We start from the raw sequence: 22,035 nt of genomic DNA on the forward strand, positions 1-22,035 counted from the left end.
CCTGGGGTTGTGGTTGGTTTTTCAGTTGTCCTGGGGTTGTGGTTGATTCTTCTGTTGTCGTTGGGGTTGTGGTTGGTTCTTCTGTTGTCGTTGGGGTTGTGGTTGGTTTTTCAGTTGTCCTGGGGGTTGTGGTTGATTCTTCTGTTGTTGTTGGGGTTGTGGTTAGAGTTATGGCTTCCGTTGTAGTTGGTGGTTTAGGTGTGGTTGTTGTTGGTGGTAATGGTGTGGTAGTTGTTGGTGGTAGTGTTGTTGTTGGTGGTGGTGTGGTTGTTGGTGGTGTTGTTGTTGGTGGTGGTGGTGGTGTGGTTGATGTTGTAGTTGGTGGTGTTGTTGTTGGTGTGGTTGTTGTTGTTGGTGGTACGGGTGTTGTTGTTGTTGGTGGTTGTGGTATTGGTGTGGTTGTTGTTGGTGGTGGTGTTGGTATTGGTGTTGTTGTTGTTGGTGGTGTTGTTGTTGCTGTGGTAGTTGTTGGTGGTAATGGTGTTGTTGTTGTTGGTGTATGTGGTATTGGTGTTGTTGTTGTTGGTGGTACTGGTGTTGTTGTTGTTGTTGGTGGTGTGGTTGTTGTTGTTGGTGGTACTGGTGTTGTTGTTGGTGTGGTTGTTGTTGTTGGTGGTACTGGTGTTGTTGTTGTCGGTGGTTGTGGTATTGGTGTGGTTGTTGTTGGTGGTGTTGGTGTTGTTGGTGTTGGCATTGGTGTGGTTGTTGTTGGTGTTGTTGATGGTGTTGGTGTTGGTATTGGTGTGGTTGCTGTTGGTGGTATTGGTGTGGTTGTTGTTGTTGGTGTTGTTGTTGTTGGTGGTGTTGTTGTTGCTGTGGTAGTTGTTGGTGGTAATGGTGTTGTTGTTTTTGTTGGTGTATGTGGTATTGGTGTTGTTGTTGTTGGTGGTACTGGTGTTGTTGTTGTTGGTGGTGGTGTGGTTGTTGTTGTTGGTGGTACTGGTGTTGTTGTTGGTGTGGTTGTTGTTGTTGGTGGTACTGGTGTTGTTGTTGTCGGTGGTTGTGGTATTGGTGTGGTTGTTGTTGGTGGTGTTGGTGTTGTTGGTGTTGGCATTGGTGTGGTTGTTGTTGGTGTTGTTGATGGTGTTGGTATTGGTGTGGTTGTTGTTGGTGGTATTGGTGTGGTTGCTGTTGGTGGTATTGGTGTGGTTGTTGTTGTTGGTGTTGTTGTTGTTGGTGTTGTTGTTGATGGTATTGGTGTTGTTGTTGTTGGTGGTGGTGTTGGTGTTGTTGTTGGTCGTATTTCTGTTGTTGTTGTTGTTGGTATTGGTGTGGTTGTTTCGGGTGGTATTGGTGTGGTTGTTGTTGGTGGTATTGGTGTGGTTGTTGTTGGTGTTGTTGTTGGTGGTATTGGTGTTGTTGTTGTTGGTATTGGTGTTGTTGATGGTGTTGGTGGTATTGGTGTTGTTGTTGGTGTGGTTGTTGGTGTTGGTGGTACTGGTGTTGTTGTTGGTGGATGTAGTATTGGTGTTGTTGTTGGTGGTACTGGTGTTGTTGTTGTTGTTGTTGGTGTGGTTGTTGTTGTTGGTGGTACTGGTGGTGTTGTTGGTGTGGTTGTTGTTGTTGGTGGTTGTGGTATTGGTGTGGTTGTTGTTGGTGGTGGTGTTGGTATTGGTGTTGTTGTTGGTGGTGGTGTTGTTGGTGTTGGCATTGGTGTGGTTGTTGTTGTTGTTGGTGGTGGTGTTGGTGTTGTTGATGGTGTTGGTGGTGTTGTTGGTGGTGGTATTGGTGTGGTTGTTGTTGCTGTTGTTGTTGTTGGTGTTGTTGTTGATGGTATTGGTGTTGTTGTTGTTGTTGGTGGTGGTGTTGGTGTTGTTGTTGGTAGTATTGCTGTTGTTGTTGGTATTGGTGTGGTTGTTTCGGGTGGTATTGGTGTGGTTGTTGTTGGTGGTATTGGTGTGGTTGTTGTTGGTGTTGTTGTTGGTGGTATTGGTGTTGTTGTTGGTATTGGTGTTGTTGATGGTGTTGGTGGTATTGGTGTTGTTGTCGTTGGTGGTATTGGTGTGGTTGTTGTTGTTGTTGTTGGTGGTGGTGCTGTTGTTGTTGGTGGTGGTATTGGTGTGGTTGTTGTTGGTGGTATTGGTGTTGTTGTTGTTGTTGGTATTGGTGTTGTTGATGGTGTCGGTGGTATTGGTGTTGTTGTTGTTGTTGGTGGAATTGGTGTGGTTGTTGGTGGTGTTGTTGTTGTAGGTGTTGTTGTTGTCGTTGTTGGTATTGGTGTTGTTGTTGTTGTTGGTATTGCTGTCGTTGTTGTTGGTTGTATTGGTGTGGTTGTTGCTGGTGGTTTTGGTGTGGTAGTTGTTGGTGGTGAAGGTGCTGTTGTTGTTGTTGTTAGTGTTGTTGTTGGTTTTGGTGATGTTGTTGATAAACATTCAACGCAACAGAGGACTCTAATCTTATAGTTATAGCACTTAAATGGTCTCTGAGTTTGTTTATTTTCTTCACATATTAACCCGAAGTCAACATCGCACTCCACAACTTGGCCTGTCGAAGCTACATAGTCCTCTAAGCTTGTATTTGGATAGTCTGTAGCTACACATTCAATATCCTGTGGATCTTCACACACTTCTTTTCCACTCTGCGTGATATTCCAATACGTTTCCCAGTCACTCTTGTCTTTATCATCATCTTCATCATACCATTCTGACCACTCACAGGTAGGAATACAAGGAGTAGTTGTTGGCTCTGGTGTCTGGGGGGTTGTTGTTGGTGGTATTGATGTTGTTGTTGTTGTTGGTATTGGTGTGGTTGTTGTTGTTGGTATTGGTGTGGTTGTTGTTGGTGGTATTGGTGTTGTTGATGGTGTTGGTGGTATTGGTGTGGTTGTTGTTGGTGGTATTGGTGTGGTTGATGGTGTTGGTGGTATTGGTGTGGTTGTTGTTGGTGGTATTGGTGTTGTTGTTGGTGGTGGTATTAGTGTGGTTGTTGTTGGTGGTATTGGTGTTGTTGTTGTTGGTGGTATTGGTGTTGTTGATGGTGTTGGTGGTATTGGTGTGGTTGTTGTTGGTGGTATTGGTGTAGTTGATGGTGTTGGTGATATTGGTGTGGTTGTTGTTGGTGGTATTGGTGTTGTTGTTGTTGGTGGTATTGGTGTGGTTGTTGTTGGTGGTATTGGTGTGGTTGTTCTTGGTGGTGTTGTTGTTGGTGGTTTTGGTGTTGTTGTTGTTGTTATTGGTGTTGTTGATGGTGTTGGTGGTATTGGTGTTGTTGTTGTTGGTGGTATTGGTGTGGTTGGTGTTGGTGTTGTTGTTGTTTTTGGTGTTGTTGTTGTTGTTGGTATTGGTGTTGTTGTTGTTGTTGGTATTGGTGTTGTTGATGGTATTGGTGGTATTGGTGTGGTTGTTGGTGGTGGTATTGGTGTGGTTGTTGTTGGTGGTTTTGTTGTTGTTGTTGTTGTTGGTGGTATTGGTGTTGTTGACGGTGTTGGTGGTATTGGTGTGGTTGTTGTTTTTGTTGTTGATGGTGTTGGTGGTGTTGTTGTTGTTGTTGATGGAGTTGGTGGTGTTGTTGTTGTTGGTGGTGGTGGTGTTGTTGATGTTGCTATTGGTGTTGTTGTTGGTGGTATTGGTGTTGTTGTTGCTGGTGTTGTTGTTGGTGTTGGTGGTATTGGTGTTGTTGTTGTTGGTGGTATTGGTGTCGTTGTTGTTGGTGGTATTGGTGTGGTTGTTGGTGTTGTTGTTGTTGGTGTTGTTGTTGTTGATGGTGTTGTTGTTGTTGTTGGTGGTGGTGTTGTTGATGTTGGTATTGGTGTTGTTGTTGGTGGTATTGGTGTTGTTATTGGTGTTGTTATTGGTGTTGGTGGTATTGGTGTTGTTGTTGTTGGTGTTGTTGTTGTTGTTGGTATTGGTGTTGTTGATGGTGTTGGAGGTATTGGTGTTGTTGTTGTTGGTGGAATTGGAGTGGTTGTTGTTGGTACTGGTGTGGTTGTTGTTGGTGTTGGTGGTATTGGTGTTGTTGTTGTTGGTGGTATTGGTGTGGTTGTTGTTGTTGGTATTGGTGTAGTTGATGGTGTTGGTGGTATTGGTGTGGTTGTTGTTGGTGGAATTGGAGTTGTTGTTGTTGGTATTGGTGTTGTTGTTGGTGGTGTTGGTGTTGTTGTTGTTGTTGGTATTAGTTTTGTTGTTGTTGCTGGTGTTGTTGTTGTTGGTGTTTTTGTTGTCGTTGTCGGTATTGCTGTTGTTGTTGTTGTTGGTATTGGTGTGGTTGTTGTTGGTGGTGAAGGTGTGGTCGTTGTTGGTGGTGGTTTTGGTGTGGTCGTTGTTGGTGGTGAAGGTGCTGTTGTTGTTGTTGTTAGTGTTGTTGTTGGTTTTGGTGATGTTGTTGATAAACATTCAACGCAACAGAGGACTCTAATCTTATAGTTATAGCACTTAAATGGTCTCTGAGTTTGTTTATTTTCTTCACATATTAACCCGAAGTCAAGATCGCACTCCACAACTTGGCCTGTCGAAGCTACATAGTCCTCTAAGCTTGTATTTGGATAGTCTGTAGCTACACATTCAATATCCTGTGGATCTTCACACACTTCTTTTCCACTCTGCGTGATATTCCAATACGTTTCCCAGTCACTCTTGTCTTTTTCATCATCTTCATCATACCATTCTGACCACTCACAGGTAGGAATACAAGGAGTAGTTGTTGGCTCTGGTGTCTGGGGGGTTGTTGTTGGTGGTATTGGTGTGGTTGTTGTTGTTGTTGGTGGAATTGGTGTGGTTGTTGGTGTTTGTGTGGTTGTTGTTGGTGATATTGATGTTGTTGTTGTTGTTGTTGTTGGTATTGGTGTGGTTGTTGTTGTTGGTGGCATTGGTGTTGTCGTTGTTGGCTTTGGTGTGGTTGTTGTTGGCTTTGGTGTGGTTGTTGTTGTTGGTGGCATTGGTGTTGTCGTTGTTGGCTTTGGTGTGGTTGTTGTTGTTGTTGGTATTGGTGTTGTTGTTGTTGGTGGTATTGTTGTGGTTGTTGTTGTTGTTGTTGTTGTTGTTGGTGTTGGTGTTGTTGTTGTTGTTGGTATTGGTGGTGTTGTTGTTGTTGGTGGTGGTATTGTTGTTGTTGTTGGTGGTATTGTTGTTGTTGTTGGTATTGTTGTGGTTGTTGTTGGTGGTAATGGTGTTGTTGGTGTTGGTGTTGGTGTATGTGTGGTTGTTGTTGGTATTTGTGTGGTTGCTGTTGGTGGCATTGGTGTGGTTGTTGTTGTTGGTGGCATTGGTGTTGTTGTTGGCTTTGGTGTGGTTGTTGTTGGCTTTGGTGTGGTTGTTGTTGATGGTGGTGTGGTTGTTGGTGGTGTTTGTGTTGTTGTTGGTGGCATTGGTGTTGTTGTTGGAGGTTTTGTTGTCAATGTGGTAGTTGTTGGTGTCCACGGTGTTGTTGTTGGTGTTGGTGTGGTTGCCTGGGGGGTTGTTGTTGGTGTGCATTCCTCAACACACTCCCCGGTCTCTTCATTAAATATTGGCCTATCTGGAGGGCATTGTGGGTAACAACCTAAAAAGAAGACATTGTGATTTAGTTGTTTTGATTGAGTTATTACATATAATGAAGTTGAGGTTAAGAAAAAGGAATTGATGTTTTGCAAAGAAGAGCATGTGCATATGGAACAAACAGGCTGATGCCAATCACATCAAATAGCCAGCTGCCTCACCTTCCAGATTGGGAAGAGGGTTGTCACAGGTCCCATTTGGATTCAGACAGGTCTTGAAGCAAGGTGTGTGGCAAGGGCTGTAATGCCATTCACATTCACCTGGATCGTTGTAGTAGTCACAGAACACAGCTACAAAAGGGAAAACGTACAGGTTCATACACTGAATACACATTGCATGCCCTCAGCAAATGGCACCCTATTCCATATGAAGTGCATGACTTGTTATCAGAACCCTATGTACCCTGGTCAAAATCATCCACTATAACATTACACATTAAGATATCTGGTTAAACCAACCAGCTAAAATATACTTTAGATCCACATCCTCACATTGTCACCATGTTTTGGGTTCTTTCAACAACATATTCATTTACTTCGCATTGTAAATTCTAATCAGTCAAATTACACCAGACATGCCAAATCATTTCAATGCCAAGCCTGACAGTCAAACAGTGGAAGTGTGTGACCTTTGGGACACAAGCATAATGAACCCCAAAAAGATTTGTTGTACTTACGACAGATTTCTGGTGTTCTCCATGCAACACAGACTCCAGCTTCGGTGCAGGCCTGGGCGTAGGCTGCTACAGCTGTACAGAAACACTCACAGTCTCCACCACTATCACAGGCACAGGAGTCCTTCACACAGTTCTCAAAGTACAGACTAGGGTCTACCTGTAAAACACATACAGAGAGAACACACATGATGCACTAATACTGTATTTATTTATTTTTTTGTTTGTTTCTTAGAGAATTATTCAAAACACATATAACAACAGACATGAATAAAATCACCGAGGATGACAAGAAAGTCAATGTTTAAAACGATTTGGGTGTATTTTTTGGTTGAGAAGTTTGACTGTCCACCAGCCTATCAGTGTCCTGTCTGAACCTTTCACCTGGTTTATAGTTGTACGGTTTATACAGAGCAATCAGTTTCAGCAGTGTACCTTCTTGTGACACAGTTGGAAAGTCTTTCCTGTGATGATGCTGCACTGCATCTTAGCCCAGTTGTGACGGTTGGGTCTGGCTCCACATGGGTCCACGTTGCTTTCTGCGTCGGGGCAAGTGCTTGACACTTTCCAGCTGTTAGCAAACTCCACAGGGCTGCTGACTATCATCTGACCTTGTGTGGTGAAGTCATCTCTGCCTTCTCCATTATAGTTCCCACACAGGCCGCACACTGCTCCCTGTAGACACATAGAAACGATAAGGCAAACACAGTGGAACTGTACCAAATCAATCACTGTCAGCAATACAAAATGCACTCTGGTGTCTGATGTCTTGTTCGTCTATTTTGAAGCCTATTTCATCACAGCCTCTCTATGTGTTGACCCTTCAACACTAAACTTACACTATGTTGTGGCTCCAGGACGATGCGGACGGTAGTTTTGCGGTCCCACAGCACTGCGATCCCGATGTCTGACTCAACAATCAGGTACAGACCGACGGTCCTCACTCGGTACTGGATCTGAGAGCCCACGCCTAGGTCCACCACTTCATGGGTCCTCTTTGATAGTTTCAGCTCTGTTCTCTGTAAGGATAAGGATTTATCACTTTTATCACTTCCTGTTCACAGACAATTAATTCATTATTTCTGGAAAAACAGGGAATTTGGGGAAAGTTACCGGAATTTTGCAAAAATTTGAAAGACAATACACTTTATAAAGCTTTATATGAAGAAAAAAATGGCTTGAATGTCGTACTGATTTTTGTAGTTAGTGGCTATTTGGAAGACAGTTTTACTTGCAATGATTGTGATGGTGATTTGACCTACTTTAGTTGAATTCACTAATTGTACTGTCTCTCTGAATAAGTAGCTCTGAATAAGAGCATTTGCTAAATAATGCAAAATGATGTATTTTTTTGTATGTATGAATGTCAAATGATCTCTCATTATGATCCAACGGGTATAGAGAGGAGAATGGCTCAATATAAAGCCTGGAGTGGAGTAAATGGAATGGTATCAAACACATCAAAACCAGTCATGCATTTGATGCCATTCAATTAATTCCGTTCCAGCCATTACTATGAGCCATCCTTCCCATTGACGGTGCCACCAGCCGCCTGTTGGTGTGTATCATTTGTCCAGTCTTACCCCCAGTTGAACCCTGACAGACTTGGAGCAAGTGGTGCCTGTGGTTCCACACGGTATGTTCTCTGTGATCACCATGAATTTGTCCTGGACAGGCCGGTTCCCACATTTGTTCTTAAAGAGAGACAGAGGGAGAGAGTACTTTAGAAACCAAATGAGACTTTTGCCATTTAAATGATTAGTTGGTAATATAGAAGACAATAGCAGTACAATTATACAAACATATTTGTTTGTATAAAAACACATCACAATTGAATTGAAATGTATTGAAATGTCCTGAAAAGCATTAATTACCTGGACAGCCACATAGCCACATTTTCCTTGGAAGCCATACGTGCGCTCATCAAAGGTTTTGTAATGGCCACTGCCATAGATGGTACAGGTTCCTGGACACTTCTTATCTGTGCACTCCCATTTCCCACTCTTACAGGTGCTACATGTGTACAGTATGAGAGACACTAAGTCAAAAATCCTCTTCAAATACAATCCTGATCACATTAGCTAGAGAGGATGAAGGAAGCGCTCATCTCGTGTCATGAAATCTCATTCCATTTCATTTTCATCTCCATTCCTTTTTATAATGGTATTGTATCATATAACGTGATATCATACCGCATAACCTCACATTGTATCGTTTTGATCAGTAAGTGACGTGTCAATAACTCACCAAGTGTTACATCCGTTTGGGATCTGTTTTCCTGGGGCATAGAGGAATCCGTCATGGCTGCACGGGCATTCATGTTTTTTCACACACATGCCTTTCCCATCCTCCCACAGACTCATGGGACACTTGCACCCAGACTCACACTCTGCGGAGAACTGTGGTCAAGGAGAGAGACGGGAATTAAATAAAGAAGTCAACCCTTAGGTCAGGTACTAATGGAAGTCAACAAGTCAACTCACACAGTCCATGAAATCCGGGTTCCTACAGCTCCGTGTACACTGTACTCCCAGGTCATTGGAGCAGTTCAAGAACACCTTCGGCGACTGGCAGGCTGTAACAGAAGCAGTTTCATTATTATTACACAATAAGTTGTCAAATTATATCTGGGTTCAAATACTATCTTTCAAATACTTCCAGGGCCGGTTTAAAACAGATTTAATCCTAGTCCTGGACTCAAGTAATTGAAATGATCTCTCATATAGTATTTGAACCCAAGTCTAGGTACAATACTGTATACATCAGAGGATTAATGGGATATGAATAGCAAGGGGACACAGAAAGGCTACTTACTACTCTCTGAACGCATCTTCCAGGAACGACAGTGAAGCTTCCCATTGTTGCAGACACTAGTAGAACACATGATGACAAGAGATATTTTAATATTGGAGTAACATTGCAGGACTGTACTTTTTATACTAGCAGGTAATATGACACATTTGCTGCTTTGGTAGGTAGGTAAATTAGGTAAGTAAGTAGATGGGTAGGTAGGTAGGTAAGTAGGTAGGTAGGAAGGTAGGTAGGTAGGTAAGTAGTCACTTAAATAGGTAGCTAAACACTTTATTAGATGGAAACAGTCTCTCACCAGTGCTCCTCCTGAATGTTGATGGACTTCCCAGGCTTGATGTGGACCCCGTTGTGGAAGCAGGGGCATTTGTCCATGGGTACACAGGTGCCCCTGTCATCCATGTAGAGTCCATCCGGGCAAGAGCAACCATCCACGGGGAGGAAGTCGTTGGTACAACCCTGGTTTTTGCTGGCCAGGGAGCTACAGGTCAGCTGACATCTCTGGAGCTGGTCAGAGTAGGTCTGAGACGCTGGGCAGTGACCAATGTATTTGTCTGTTTGTAGGGAAATATGGAAAGTGTTGGATAAAGTTAAGATTGGCAGTGTTGGAAAACTTTACTAAAGGCTCTATTTTACTCCAGGAAGGATTAGGATTAAGTAAGTAAGTGTTGTTAACCTGTTTGGGATAGGGGACGGTATTTTCACATCAGGATGAAAAGAGTGCCCAAAGTAAACTGCTTGCTACCCAGGCCCAGAAGCTAGGATATGCATATAATTGGTTTTGGATAGAAAACACTCTAAAGTTTCTAAAACTGTTAAAATTGCGTCTGTGAGTATAACATAATTTATTTGGCAAACGAAACCCCGAGGACAAACCATCCAGGAATTGTTGTTGTTGACGTGACCATGTTTTCAATTGGATTTCTATGGGAATCTACATTTCTGAGGATCTGGTTGCAGTTCCTAGGGCTTCCACTAGATGCCAACAGTCTTTAGAAATTGGTTGATGTTTTCTTTTGAGTAATGAAGAAGTATGGCTGTTCAGAACGAGGGTTGAGTCTGGTATACAGTTGTGTTTGGGGAGTGCGACCTGGCGCTCGCTCCACTTTCATTTTATCCACTATTGAACACGGTTTATTCCGTTTTAAATTTGATCAATTATTTACGGTACCTAAAGTTGTATTGGGAAAGTTGTTTGATATGTTTGGACCAAGATTGCAGGTAACTTATTCGATAATGTGTAGTCATATTGGGCGAGTTGGAACCGGTGTTTTTCTGAATCAAACACGCAAAATAAATGGACATTTTGGAGAAATAACGACAGAATTAATAGAAAAAAATGACCATTTGTGATGTTTCTGAGACATATTGGAGTGCCAACAGAAGAAGATCTTCAAAGGTAAGGCATGAATTATATCGTTATTTCTGAGTTTTGTGTCGCACCTGGCGGGTTGAAATATGACTGTCGTGTTTGTTTGATGGGGTGCTGTCCTCAGATAATAGCATGGTTTGCTTTCGCCGTAAAGCCTTTTTGAAATCTGACACAGTGGCTGGATTAATAAGAAGTTAAACTTTAATTTGGTGTATAACCTTGTGATTGTATCAAAGTTAAATATTTCTAATAATTTCTTTTGAATTACGCGCTCTGCAATTTCACTGGATGTTGTCGAAACGTTCCGCTAGCGGAAGCCCCAGCCGTAACAGGTAAAAGTTGACATCACAATAAAATAAAAACTTTTACAAACATCCACAACCGTTTGACCGGGCACCGCAATTTCCCCTGAGTAGGGGAATTTGTCAGGGTTACCCCATGTCTCCCCTACTTTTTGCAATGGCAGTGGAATCTAACAAGGTTGTCCTCTGTCTCCCATACTTTTAGAGATGGCAGTAGAACCATTTGCAGAACACATATATTCTAATGAGAATATCAGTGAACCTTTCATTGGTAGTCAGGAGAGGCCTATACTGTCATCTCCTTTCACCAATATACGACAAGACATAAATATGAGAAGTGTAAATCACTTACCACACACGTTCTCTCTCCAGCCCGACAGGACCACTCCCTTGGTAGCACAGTCTCGCACATAAGAGGAGAAGACGGCACACAGGCAGTCTTCACTCTTCTCACAGTTGCAGCTAGCGTACGTGCATCGCTGTAGAAAATATCAACTTTAAGTAAATGTTCCATACGTAATAAATATTTAACAAATCTCATTGGCCAGAGCTTTCGCATGACAAACAGTATTACAAACAGCATTAAAAACAGTAAGAAAGTTCAGGACAAATAGGTATAATTGTGAGCATTCCAAACCAGATGCAACTCAATGAAATGTAACAGTTACAGTTATAGAAAATGTATTACCTTGTAGTAAAGCTCGGGGTCCACCATGGCATGGCACTTGGCAAAAGTGCTGTCAGAACTTCTGAGCATGGAGCACCAATGTTTAGCATAGTTCTCTGAGTAAACAGAACATGGTAAGAGTTCAAATATGTCTGATACAGTATAAACTGCTGCTTCCTGCCTCGATTTGAATCCAACGACATGATACTGCGGTCGTTGACATAAACATTTATGAAATGCTTATGTTCTGCTTTTCATTGAGTTATGTAAGGGTTAACCTTCAATTAAAGAGTTAGTGAAGAGGGCATACCATTCTCCACGCTGAGGGAGCAGGGGTCGTCCAGCCTCTCCTCTCTGTCTCTGCAGGTAGGATTAGCCTTCCAGGAGTTCCCAAATGAAGAGGCTGTTCCCTCCACCATACCCTGGGGGGTCTTCATGTCATCAGACAGAACCTTGTTGAAGTTCCCACACAGACCTAGAAGAAATAGAAACAGAAATCAACACCATATAAACCTACACCGAACAGAAATCAACACCATATAAACCTACACCAAACAGAAATAAACACCATATAAACCTACACCGAACAGAAATCAACACCATATAAACCTACACCGAACAGAAATCAACACCATATAAACCTTCACCAAACAGAAAACAACACCATATAAACCTTCACCAAACAGAAATCAACACCATATAAACCTACACCGAACAGAAATCAACACCATATAAACCTTCACCAAACAGAAAACAACACCATATAAACCTACACCAAACAGAAATCAACACCATATAAACCTACACCGAACAGAAATTAACACCATACAGAAATCAACACCATATAAACCTACACCAAACAGAAAACAACACCATATAAACCTACACCAAACAGAAATCAACACCATATAAACCTACACCGAACAGAAATCAACACCATACAGAAATCAACACCATATAAACCTACACCAAACAGAAAACAACACCATATAAACCTACACCTCACAGAAATCAACACCATATAAACCTTCACCAAACAGAAATCAACACCATATAAACCTACACCAAACAGAAATCAACACCATATAAACCTACACCGAACAGAAATCAACACCATATAAACCTACACCAAACAGAAATCAACACCATATAAACCTACACCGAACAGAAATCAACACCATACAGAAATCAACACCATATAAACCTTCACCAAACAGAAAACAACACCATATAAACCTACACCTCACAGAAATCAACACCATATAAACCTACACCGAACAGAAATCAACACCAAACAGAAATCAACACCATATAAACCTTCACCATACAGAAAACAACACCATATAAACCTACACCAAACAGAAAACAACACCATATAAACCTACACCTCACAGAAATCAACACCATATAAACCTACACCGAACAGAAATCAACACCAAACAGAAATCAACACCATATAAACCTTCACCAAACAGAAAACGACACCATATAAACCTACACCATACAGAAATCAACACCATATAAACCTACACCAAACAGAAAACGACACCATATAAACCTACACCATACAGAAATCAACACCATATAAACCTACACCGAACAGAAAACAACACCATATAAACCTACACCAAACAGAAAACAACACCATATAAACCTACACCGAACAGAAATCAACACCATATAAACCTACACCATACAGAAATCAACACCATATAAACCTTCACCATACAGAAATCAACACCATATAAACCTACACCAAACAGAAATCAACACCATATAGACCTACACCGAACAGAAAACAACACCATATAAACCTACACCGAACAGAAATCAACACCATATAAACCTACACCGAACAGAAATCAACACCATATAAACCTACACCGAACAGAAAACAACACCATATAAACCTACACCGAACAGAAATCAACACCATATAAACCTACACCGAACAGAAATCAACACCATATAAACCTACACCGAACAGAAATCAACACCATATAAACCTACACCGAACAGAAATCAACACCATATAAACCTTCACCAAACAAAAATCAACAACATTTTTGTACTTTCTTGCTGTCTTTACTAGTTTAATGAGCCCTGGTGAGTAAGATTACCAATGTTTATTACGTTTACATAAAGTAGAATTCAAACTCCGTATATAACTGATATCTGCTCACCTTCAGAGCTATATGCCTACAGCTTGGGAGTTAACTTACCTTGTGTCTTGGTCTTGTAGCTCTCGTCCAGGGTGACATAGACCTGCATGATAGGGACCAGCTGGATCTGAACCTGCAGCCCAAAGCTGGTCTGGAGCATCATGTGGAAGGACGAGGGCTTGAACACACTGATGTCAGCTATGGGAAGAAAAACAAATAGACTAATGACTGACGGGAACAGGACTGAAAGAGCTCCTGTGAGACTGAGGTTGTCCTAATATAGACACCGTACACTAATGTCATCTGGGAACAAGACTGAAAGAGCTCCTGCTGAGACTGAGGTTGTCCTAATATAGACACCGTACACTGATGTCAGCTGGGAACAAGACTGAAAGAGCTCCTGCTGAGACTGAGGTTGTCCTAATATAGACACCGTACACTAATGTCAGCTGGGAACAAGACTGAAAGAGCTCCTGCTGAGACTGAGGTTGTCCTAATATAGACACCGTACACTAATGTCAGCTGGGAACAGAAAGAGGGGTTTGGGGCTAATAATCATTCAATTAAATATGATTTATTTTTTATTTAAAACATTACTGTACTTATTACTGTGTCAATAGCTTTGGAAGTACCGTGTAATAATAAATAGAATTAGGCAGTTGATATCTATACAGGCGAATGTTTCATTCTATGTTTCATTACATGTTACTGGTTGCACTTTCATAACTTATAAAAGTGTGCATAATCTTTATTATAAACTGGCTGGTTTTAGCCCTCAATGCTGATTGGCTGACAGATGTGGTATATCAGACGGGGTGACAAACCATGTAGTTTTACTGCTCTAATTATGTTGGCAACCAGTTTATAACAGCAGTAAGGCACCTTGGGGGAATGTAGTATATGGCCAATGTACCATTAGTAAGGGAAGTTGTGTCGTGCCCAAGAACAGCCATTAGCCATGGTATATTGGCCATATATCACACCCTCTCAGGCCTTATTGTTAATTATTCCATGTCCCACCTGTGTTGTAAGGCAGAGTGATCTGTGCATTGTGGCTGACCTTCCCATCGGCGGTAATCACCAAAGCCTGGAAAAGAAAACAACAGCCATGATCAACTAATCCTATTCAACACAAGACTAGCTGTGCACTATATACATTTCACTTACATGTGAGTAGTTATCGTCAGATCAAAAATGATTAGCACCTCTGTTTTCATTATTTTTCAATACCTCACCCTGCGAGGATAACAACACTGAGCCTTTCTCTACAAGGTTTTAGGAGATTGGAGGACACATTGGGAAGTATCTTGGAACCATTCCTCCCATACAGACCAGTGGAAGCACAACAGCCCCATAACATCAAAGATCCACCACCATTTTATACAGCAGGAATCAGGCTCTGTTTTGCACATGATTCTCCTTTTTGACACCAAACCCACCATTGGTGTGTGTGGCCAAAGAGCTTCATTTAATAGTCTTTCTTGCTCATCTTTATCAAGGATGCCTTTTCATTTGGACCTGACTGTAAATACACAGATAGTGTATAATATACATGTGTATATGTTCAAGTGTATATGTCAAATCTCCATATTTTAATGAAGGAAATACTCACGTTGTTTCTATCATTGTTTAGCAAGACCACAACACTCTTGAGGCAAGTGTCAAACTTCTGTCTTATACAGGGAACCAGCTGGACCAGTACAGTGAACTTTGGACTGGTTTCATCCTGAAACAGAGAAGGGAAAACAAAAACAAAATGATGAGAAAACGTTGTGACATATAAAATGTCATCAACTTCTCATCCAGATTGTCTCTCCAGAAAAGTATAGTGTAATTGTCAGTTACCTTGCTTTCCACCTTGGCTAAGGGGTAGTAACAGTCCCCATGGAAGGTGAATGCTTTCCCATCGAAGGTCGTCACGTGTGAACCCTCCTCTACGGCACATGTAGCAGGGCTGGGCAGACTTTTACAGGACCACTGACCATGATGACAGACACTGAATCACAGACAGACACACAGAACACAGACACAGAACCAACGATGAAGTAATTTACAGGATAAACCAGGTTCCCGAACCCTCTGTCACGACTTCTGTCTTCATGTAACTTGTTATGTTAACCGTACAGTGCTTTACATTGAGCACTTTAAGTCTAAACCTTTGACTCACCATTCCTCACGATCCTGTCTGAATACTTCTCCAGAGTTGTAAACCTTGTCGTGTTTGCACTGACACTGGTCCTGAGTGACACACCCCCTCTTTGAGATGTCATCAAACACAGTCCCTACAGAGTGGTGAAAACAGACAGCGTGTTACTGACACAGTCCCTACAGAGTGGTGAAAACAGACAACGTGTTACTGACACAGTCCCTACAGAGTGGTGAAAACAGACAACGTGTTACTGACAGTCCCTACAGAGTGGTGAAAACAGACAACGTGTTACTGACACAGTCCCTACAGAGTGGTGAAAACAGACAACGTGTTACTGACACAGTCCCTACAGAGTGGTGAAAACAGACAACGTGTTACTGACACAGTCCCTACAGAGTGGTGAAAACAGACAACGTGTTACTGACACAGTCCCTACAGAGTGGTGAAAACAGACAGCGTGTTACTGACACAGTCCCTACAGAGTGGTGAAAACAGACAACGTGTTACTGACACAGTCCCTACAGAGTGGTGAAAACAGACAACGTGTTACTGACACAGTCCCTACAGAGTGGTGAAAACAGTCAACGTGTTACTGACACAGTCCCTACAGAGTGGTGAAAACAGACACAGTGTTACTGACACAGTCCCGACAGAGTGGTGAAAACAGACAACGTGTTACTGACACAGTCCCGACAGAGTGGTGAAAACAGTCAACGTGTTACTGACACAGTCCCAACAGAGTGGTGAAAACAGTCAACGTGTTACTGACACAGTCCCGACAGAGTGGTGAAAACAGACAACGTGTTACTGACACAGTCCCGACAGAGTGGTGAAAACAGTCAACGTGTTACTGACACAGTCCCGACAGAGTGGTGAAAACAGACAACGTGTTACTGACACAGTCCCGACAGAGTGGTGAAAACAGTCAACGTTTTACTGACACAGTCCCGACAGAGTGGTGAAAACAGTCAACGTGTTACTGACACAGTCCCAACAGAGTGGTGAAAACAGTCAACGTGTTACTATTGTGTGTTACTAGGTGTGATCTAGTTCTCTATCATCACTGTTCTACTGATACATTGAGGTGTGTTCTAGATCTCTATCATCACTGCTATACTGATACATTGAGGTGTGATCTAGATCTCTATCATCACTGTTCTACTGATACATTGAGGTGTGTTCTAGATCTCTATCATCACTGTTCTACTGATACATTGAGGTGTGTTCTAGTTCTCTATCATCACTGTTATACTGATACATTGAGGTGTGTTCTAGATCTCTATCATCACTGTTATACTGATACATTGAGGTGTGATCTAGATCTCTATCATCACTGTTCTACTGATACATTGAGGTGTGTTCTAGATCTCTATCATCACTGTTATACTGATACATTGAGGTGTGTTCTAGTTCTCTATCATCACTGTTATACTGATACATTGAGGTGTGATCTAGATCTCTATCATCACTGTTCTACTGATACATTGAGGTGTGTTCTAGATCTCTATCATCACTGTTATACTGATACATTGAGGTATGTTCTAGTTCTCTATCATCACTGTTCTACTGATACATTGAGGTGTGTTCTAGTTCTCTATCATCACTGTTATACTGATACATTGAGGTGTGTTCTAGATCTCTATCATCACTGCTATACTGATACATTGAGGTGTGTTCTAGATCTCTATCATCACTGCTATACTGATACATTGAGGTGTGTTCTAGATCTCTGTCATCACTGTTATACTGATACATTGAGGTATGTTCTACATTTACATTTACATTTAAGTCATTTAGCAGACGTTCTTATCCAGAGCGACTTACAGATCTCTATCATCACTGTTATACTGATACATTGAGGTGTGTTCTAGATCTCTATCATCACTGTTATACTGATACATTGAGGTGTGTTCTAGTTCTCTATCATCACTGTTATACTGATACATTGAGGTGTGTTCTAGATCTCTATCATCACTGTTATACTGATACATTGAGGTGTGTTCTAGTTCTCTATCATCACTGTTATACTGATACATTGAGGTGTGTTCTAGTTCTCTATCATCACTGTTATACTGATACATTGAGATGTGTTCTAGATCTCTATCATCACTGTTATACTGATACATTGAGGTGTGTTCTAGATCTCTATCATCACTGTTATACTGATACATTGAGATGTGTTCTAGATCTCTATCATCACTGTTATACTGATACATTGAGATGTGTTCTAGATCTCTATCATCACTGTCATACTGATGCATTGAGGTGTGTTCTAGATCTCTGTCATCACTGCTATACTGATACATTGAGGTGTGTTCTAGATCTCTATCATCACTGTTCTACTGATACATTGAGGTGTGTTCTAGATCTCTATCATCACTGTTCTACTGATACATTGAGGTGTGTTCTAGATCTCTATCATCACTGTTCTACTGATACATTGAGGTGTGTTCTAGATCTCTATCATCACTGCTATACTGATACATTGAGGTGTGTTCTAGATCTCTATCATCACTGTTATACTGATACATTGAGGTGTGTTCTAGATCTCTATCATCACTGTTATACTGATACATTGAGGTGTGTTCTAGATCTCTATCATCACTGTTATACTGATACATTGAGGTGTGTTCTAGATCTCTATCATCACTGTTATACTGATACATTGAGGTGTGTTCTAGATCTCTATCATCACTGTTATACTGATACATTGAGGTGTGTTCTAGATCTCTATCATCACTGCTATACTGATACATTGAGGTGTGTTCTAGATCTCTATCATCACTGTTATACTGATACATTGAGGTGTGTTCTAGATCTCTATCATCACTGCTATACTGATACATTGAGGTGTGTTCTAGATCTCTATCATCACTGTTATACTGATACATTGAGGTGTGTTCTAGATCTCTATCATCACTGTTATACTGATACATTGAGATGTGTTCTAGATCTCTATCATCACTGTTCTACTGATACATTGAGGTGTGTTCTAGATCTCTATCATCACTGTTATACTGATACATTGAGGTGTGTTCTAGATCTCTATCATCACTGTTATACTGATGCATTGAGGTGTGTTCTAGATCTCTATCATCACTGTTATGCTGATACATTGAGGTGTGTTCTAGATCTCTATCATCACTGTTCTACTGATACATTGAGGTGTGATCTGGTTAAAGGCTGACCGTGGGGGCAGAAGCAGCCGTCCATCAGGTGTTCTTCACACAGTGAGCTGGTGTCTGAGTGGGTACAGGTATCCATGCAGGGAGAGCCACTCTCCAGATAGACCATGTTGAACGGACACTGCTTGTCTAAGAAAACAAAGGAAATAAATTATAGTGCATTTCATTATTATATGTAAATGTGTATATAAATATTTTTATTTTATTTTTTAAAGACATTTGTGTGATCTGAAGCTGACTATGGACAATAAAGAGTTATTTTTTGCATGTGACTTTTTGATCTACAACTCTACTGTCATCCAATAAATGTTTTCCTGAACACCCAGACAGTTATTGAGATGTCCCATTACCACAAAAGGCTGTTGTTCTCCAGTGGGGTGGCTGTCCCCCGGCGTGGGAGCACTGTCTGGAGTACTCTGCCAGGGTGCTGCAGACACAGAAGCTATCAGAAGTGTTGCTGCAGCCACACAGGTCCTGAACACAGGCCTGGATGTAGGGGTCAGGGTTCACGACCGCACCACAGGAGCTCCACAACGGCGAGCGCAGGAGTTGGTCACACTGGGCATGCTGAGGAGGAAGGAGGAGGAAGAGGAGGAAGAGGTGAATGAGGAGAAGGTATAGGTGAATGACGAGGAGGTGGAGGAGGTAGAGGAGGAGGAGGAGGAAGAGGTGGAGGAGGAGGGAGAGGAGGAGGAGGAGGAGTGGGAGAGAAAGAAGAGAAGGAGGAGGAGGAGTTAGAGGTGGAGGAGGAGGGAAAGGAGGAGGAAGTAGAGTTAGAGGTGGAGGAGGAGGGGAAGGAGGAGGGGAAGGAAGAGGGGAAGGAGGAGGAGGAAGAGGTGGAGGAGGAGGGAGAGGAGTAGGAGGAGGAGTGGGAGAGGAAGAAGAGAAGGAGGAGGAGGAGTTAGAGGAGGAGGAGGGCAAGGAGGAGGAAGTAGAGGTGGAGGAGGAGTGAGAGGAGGAGGAAGGTGGAGGTGGAGGAGGTGGAGGGAGAAGAGGTGGAAGGGAGGGAGGGAGGGAGAGAATGAGTAGGAGAGGAGGAGGAAGGTGGAGGTGGAGGAGGTGGAGGGAGAAGAGGTGGAAGGAGGGAGGGAGAGAAGGAGTAGGAGAGGAGGAGGAGGAGGAAAGGATGAGGAAGAGGTTAAGGAGGAAGAGGGAGAAAAGAAGGAGAAGGAGGAGGTTGTTAGTTGCAATACAAATCATATTATGCCATATTTGAACTTAATTCTTTCCATATGGCAGTCAAATACATCAGTAGAATGAAGTGAAGTACATGGAAATACTGTAGTCTACTTGTCAGGCTGAACAGACTGGAGGTAGAACTTACAAACTCCTTGCATGTGTCCTCTTTAGGCTGAACGTCTGCAGGTTCATCTTCCTCTTCCTCTTCATAGGGGTCTTCACAGTCCTCGTTGGGCCTGTGGACCTTCTGTCTGTTTCCAAACTCAATGGGGCTCACTTTACGACCTGCACGGAAATGAAACGATGTCATCCTTCATCAATAAGTGATTAGAAACGCATATAAATGTGTATAAATGTATATTAATGAACTTACAACCTGTGCGAAATTATAATGATGTTACTTGATGTAAGAATATATAACAGTCACTTAGAATATATTAATAAATAGCACGGTAATAATAACTACTAAATAAGTCATTATAAATGTTTAGATAAATGCTTACAAAGTCGTTATAAGTGACTATACATGTAATAAATGATAACATTAGCCACTTGGAATATATTGATTACTTAACACCATAAAAACTTACAGGAATAAGCTATTATAAATACTTGTACATATTAATATAAATGATTATAAGTGTGTTATAAATGACTATACATGTTATAATGCTCATGACTCGTAATGCTAATAATTGTTCTAAATGCTCACCGTTATGAACAAACTCATTGTGGACTGGAAGGCCATTGAAGTCTCCACAGAGACCACAGGTACGGTTGGTATACTCCGTGTCCAGCTCCACCTAACGCAAACAGTGATGGGTCAACTATTTTCTAAGGTCGACTCAGGGAAATGCCGTTGCCACGAGCAGCAGAGCAGATATTGAGATGAGATACAAGACTTCACTCTCACACAGTCACACACATGGCATCAGTGCATGTGCACGGGTTCGTTTTACACTGTTCACTCTTTAATGACAGCAGTCAATTTCAGTGAACTTATTGAGTCTTACAAAGCAAATAAATAAATAGACTTCTGTATGCATTCTTCTAAGTAACGTTTTGATTCTTATAAAAGCTTACCATGACGGCATCCTCTCCGTTCCACATGACAACCAGGCCAACCTTGGAGTAGAGTTTGGTGTAAACTGCATTCCTCTCCAGTTGGACTCCTCCATTGTAGTACGGCAGAGTTACACTGGGAATAAAGACGGAGAACATAATTAATGACAGAGATGACATAGAAATGTACCAACGTGTCAATTAACAACAAACAGACACAAAATACAGTTAAATCCTTTGAATTCAAAATGGAATCCCTGGAAATATGTCAGAGTGCTGTCTCAGATGGGAATAGGTAACAGATACTATAAATACATTACTTTTTACAGAGACAAAATGTTAGATAGATAGATAGATAGATAGATAGATAGATAGATAGATAGATAGATAGATAGATAGATAGATAGATAGCTCAGTGTGACTTCCCTGATGAATTAGAGGACACATAACATAAAACATTTGTGGAAAACTTACATTTCTCCATTGACCGCGACCTGAGTCTTGGTCAGGTGGAAGACCAGGTCGTTGATAGTGACCACTACGTGTTTGACCGTAGGGTTCCCCTCAGCCTCAGTAGCCTCGTTCCTCTTCAGGTGCACAGAGAACTCCTGGTAGGACTCAGAGTGGCAGTCGGAGGCCAGGTTGTACTCACACGTCCCTGGGAACTGGTACACGTCTCCATCGAAGGTCTTGAAGTGCTCTCTGCCCCAGGTGCTGCAGATGCTGTTCACATGGTTGGACAGGCGCGCTGAGGAGACGAAAACAGAAAACTTTACCCACTTGAAATGTATGGAATCAGAAAGAGACACAATTTATCACTTTGCTGTAAATTGTGCATAATGCACCATGTATTTCAAAATATCCAATTGTAGTGGATTGTGAATCAAGATATTTAAATATATGACACTCCTAGACAGACGGCACTCAGATTTGCTCCAACCCAAATTGTTCATAATAACAAAATGTGTCTGTTCTTGACTGATAGTTAACTCGAAATAGATAGAA

The 22,035-nt window shown here is 41.8% G+C and overlaps 1 protein-coding gene across 1 annotated transcript in view; it reads right to left on the reverse strand.

The window, feature by feature from the left end:
* Window positions 1–22,035, reverse strand: part of LOC135530100 (mucin-2-like) — a 33,099-nt gene that overhangs the window by 10,854 nt on the left and 210 nt on the right. Inside the window, 25 exon segments of the mRNA XM_064958490.1 lie at window positions 2–5,475; window positions 5,633–5,761; window positions 6,148–6,304; window positions 6,580–6,819; window positions 6,984–7,163; window positions 7,728–7,838; window positions 8,019–8,157; window positions 8,392–8,543; window positions 8,628–8,719; window positions 8,959–9,014; window positions 9,251–9,506; window positions 10,979–11,105; window positions 11,315–11,409; window positions 11,604–11,768; window positions 13,516–13,653; window positions 14,476–14,542; window positions 15,068–15,181; window positions 15,301–15,451; window positions 15,623–15,737; window positions 18,793–18,918; window positions 19,140–19,356; window positions 20,114–20,253; window positions 20,681–20,771; window positions 21,052–21,166; window positions 21,505–21,778. Coding sequence (XP_064814562.1) covers window positions 2–5,475; window positions 5,633–5,761; window positions 6,148–6,304; window positions 6,580–6,819; window positions 6,984–7,163; window positions 7,728–7,838; window positions 8,019–8,157; window positions 8,392–8,543; window positions 8,628–8,719; window positions 8,959–9,014; window positions 9,251–9,506; window positions 10,979–11,105; window positions 11,315–11,409; window positions 11,604–11,768; window positions 13,516–13,653; window positions 14,476–14,542; window positions 15,068–15,181; window positions 15,301–15,451; window positions 15,623–15,737; window positions 18,793–18,918; window positions 19,140–19,356; window positions 20,114–20,253; window positions 20,681–20,771; window positions 21,052–21,166; window positions 21,505–21,778 — 8,921 coding nt within the window.

Source organism: Oncorhynchus masou, unplaced genomic scaffold, assembly GCF_036934945.1.
Source record: "Oncorhynchus masou masou isolate Uvic2021 unplaced genomic scaffold, UVic_Omas_1.1 unplaced_scaffold_1253, whole genome shotgun sequence".
Taxonomy (NCBI): Eukaryota; Metazoa; Chordata; class Actinopteri; order Salmoniformes; family Salmonidae; genus Oncorhynchus; species Oncorhynchus masou.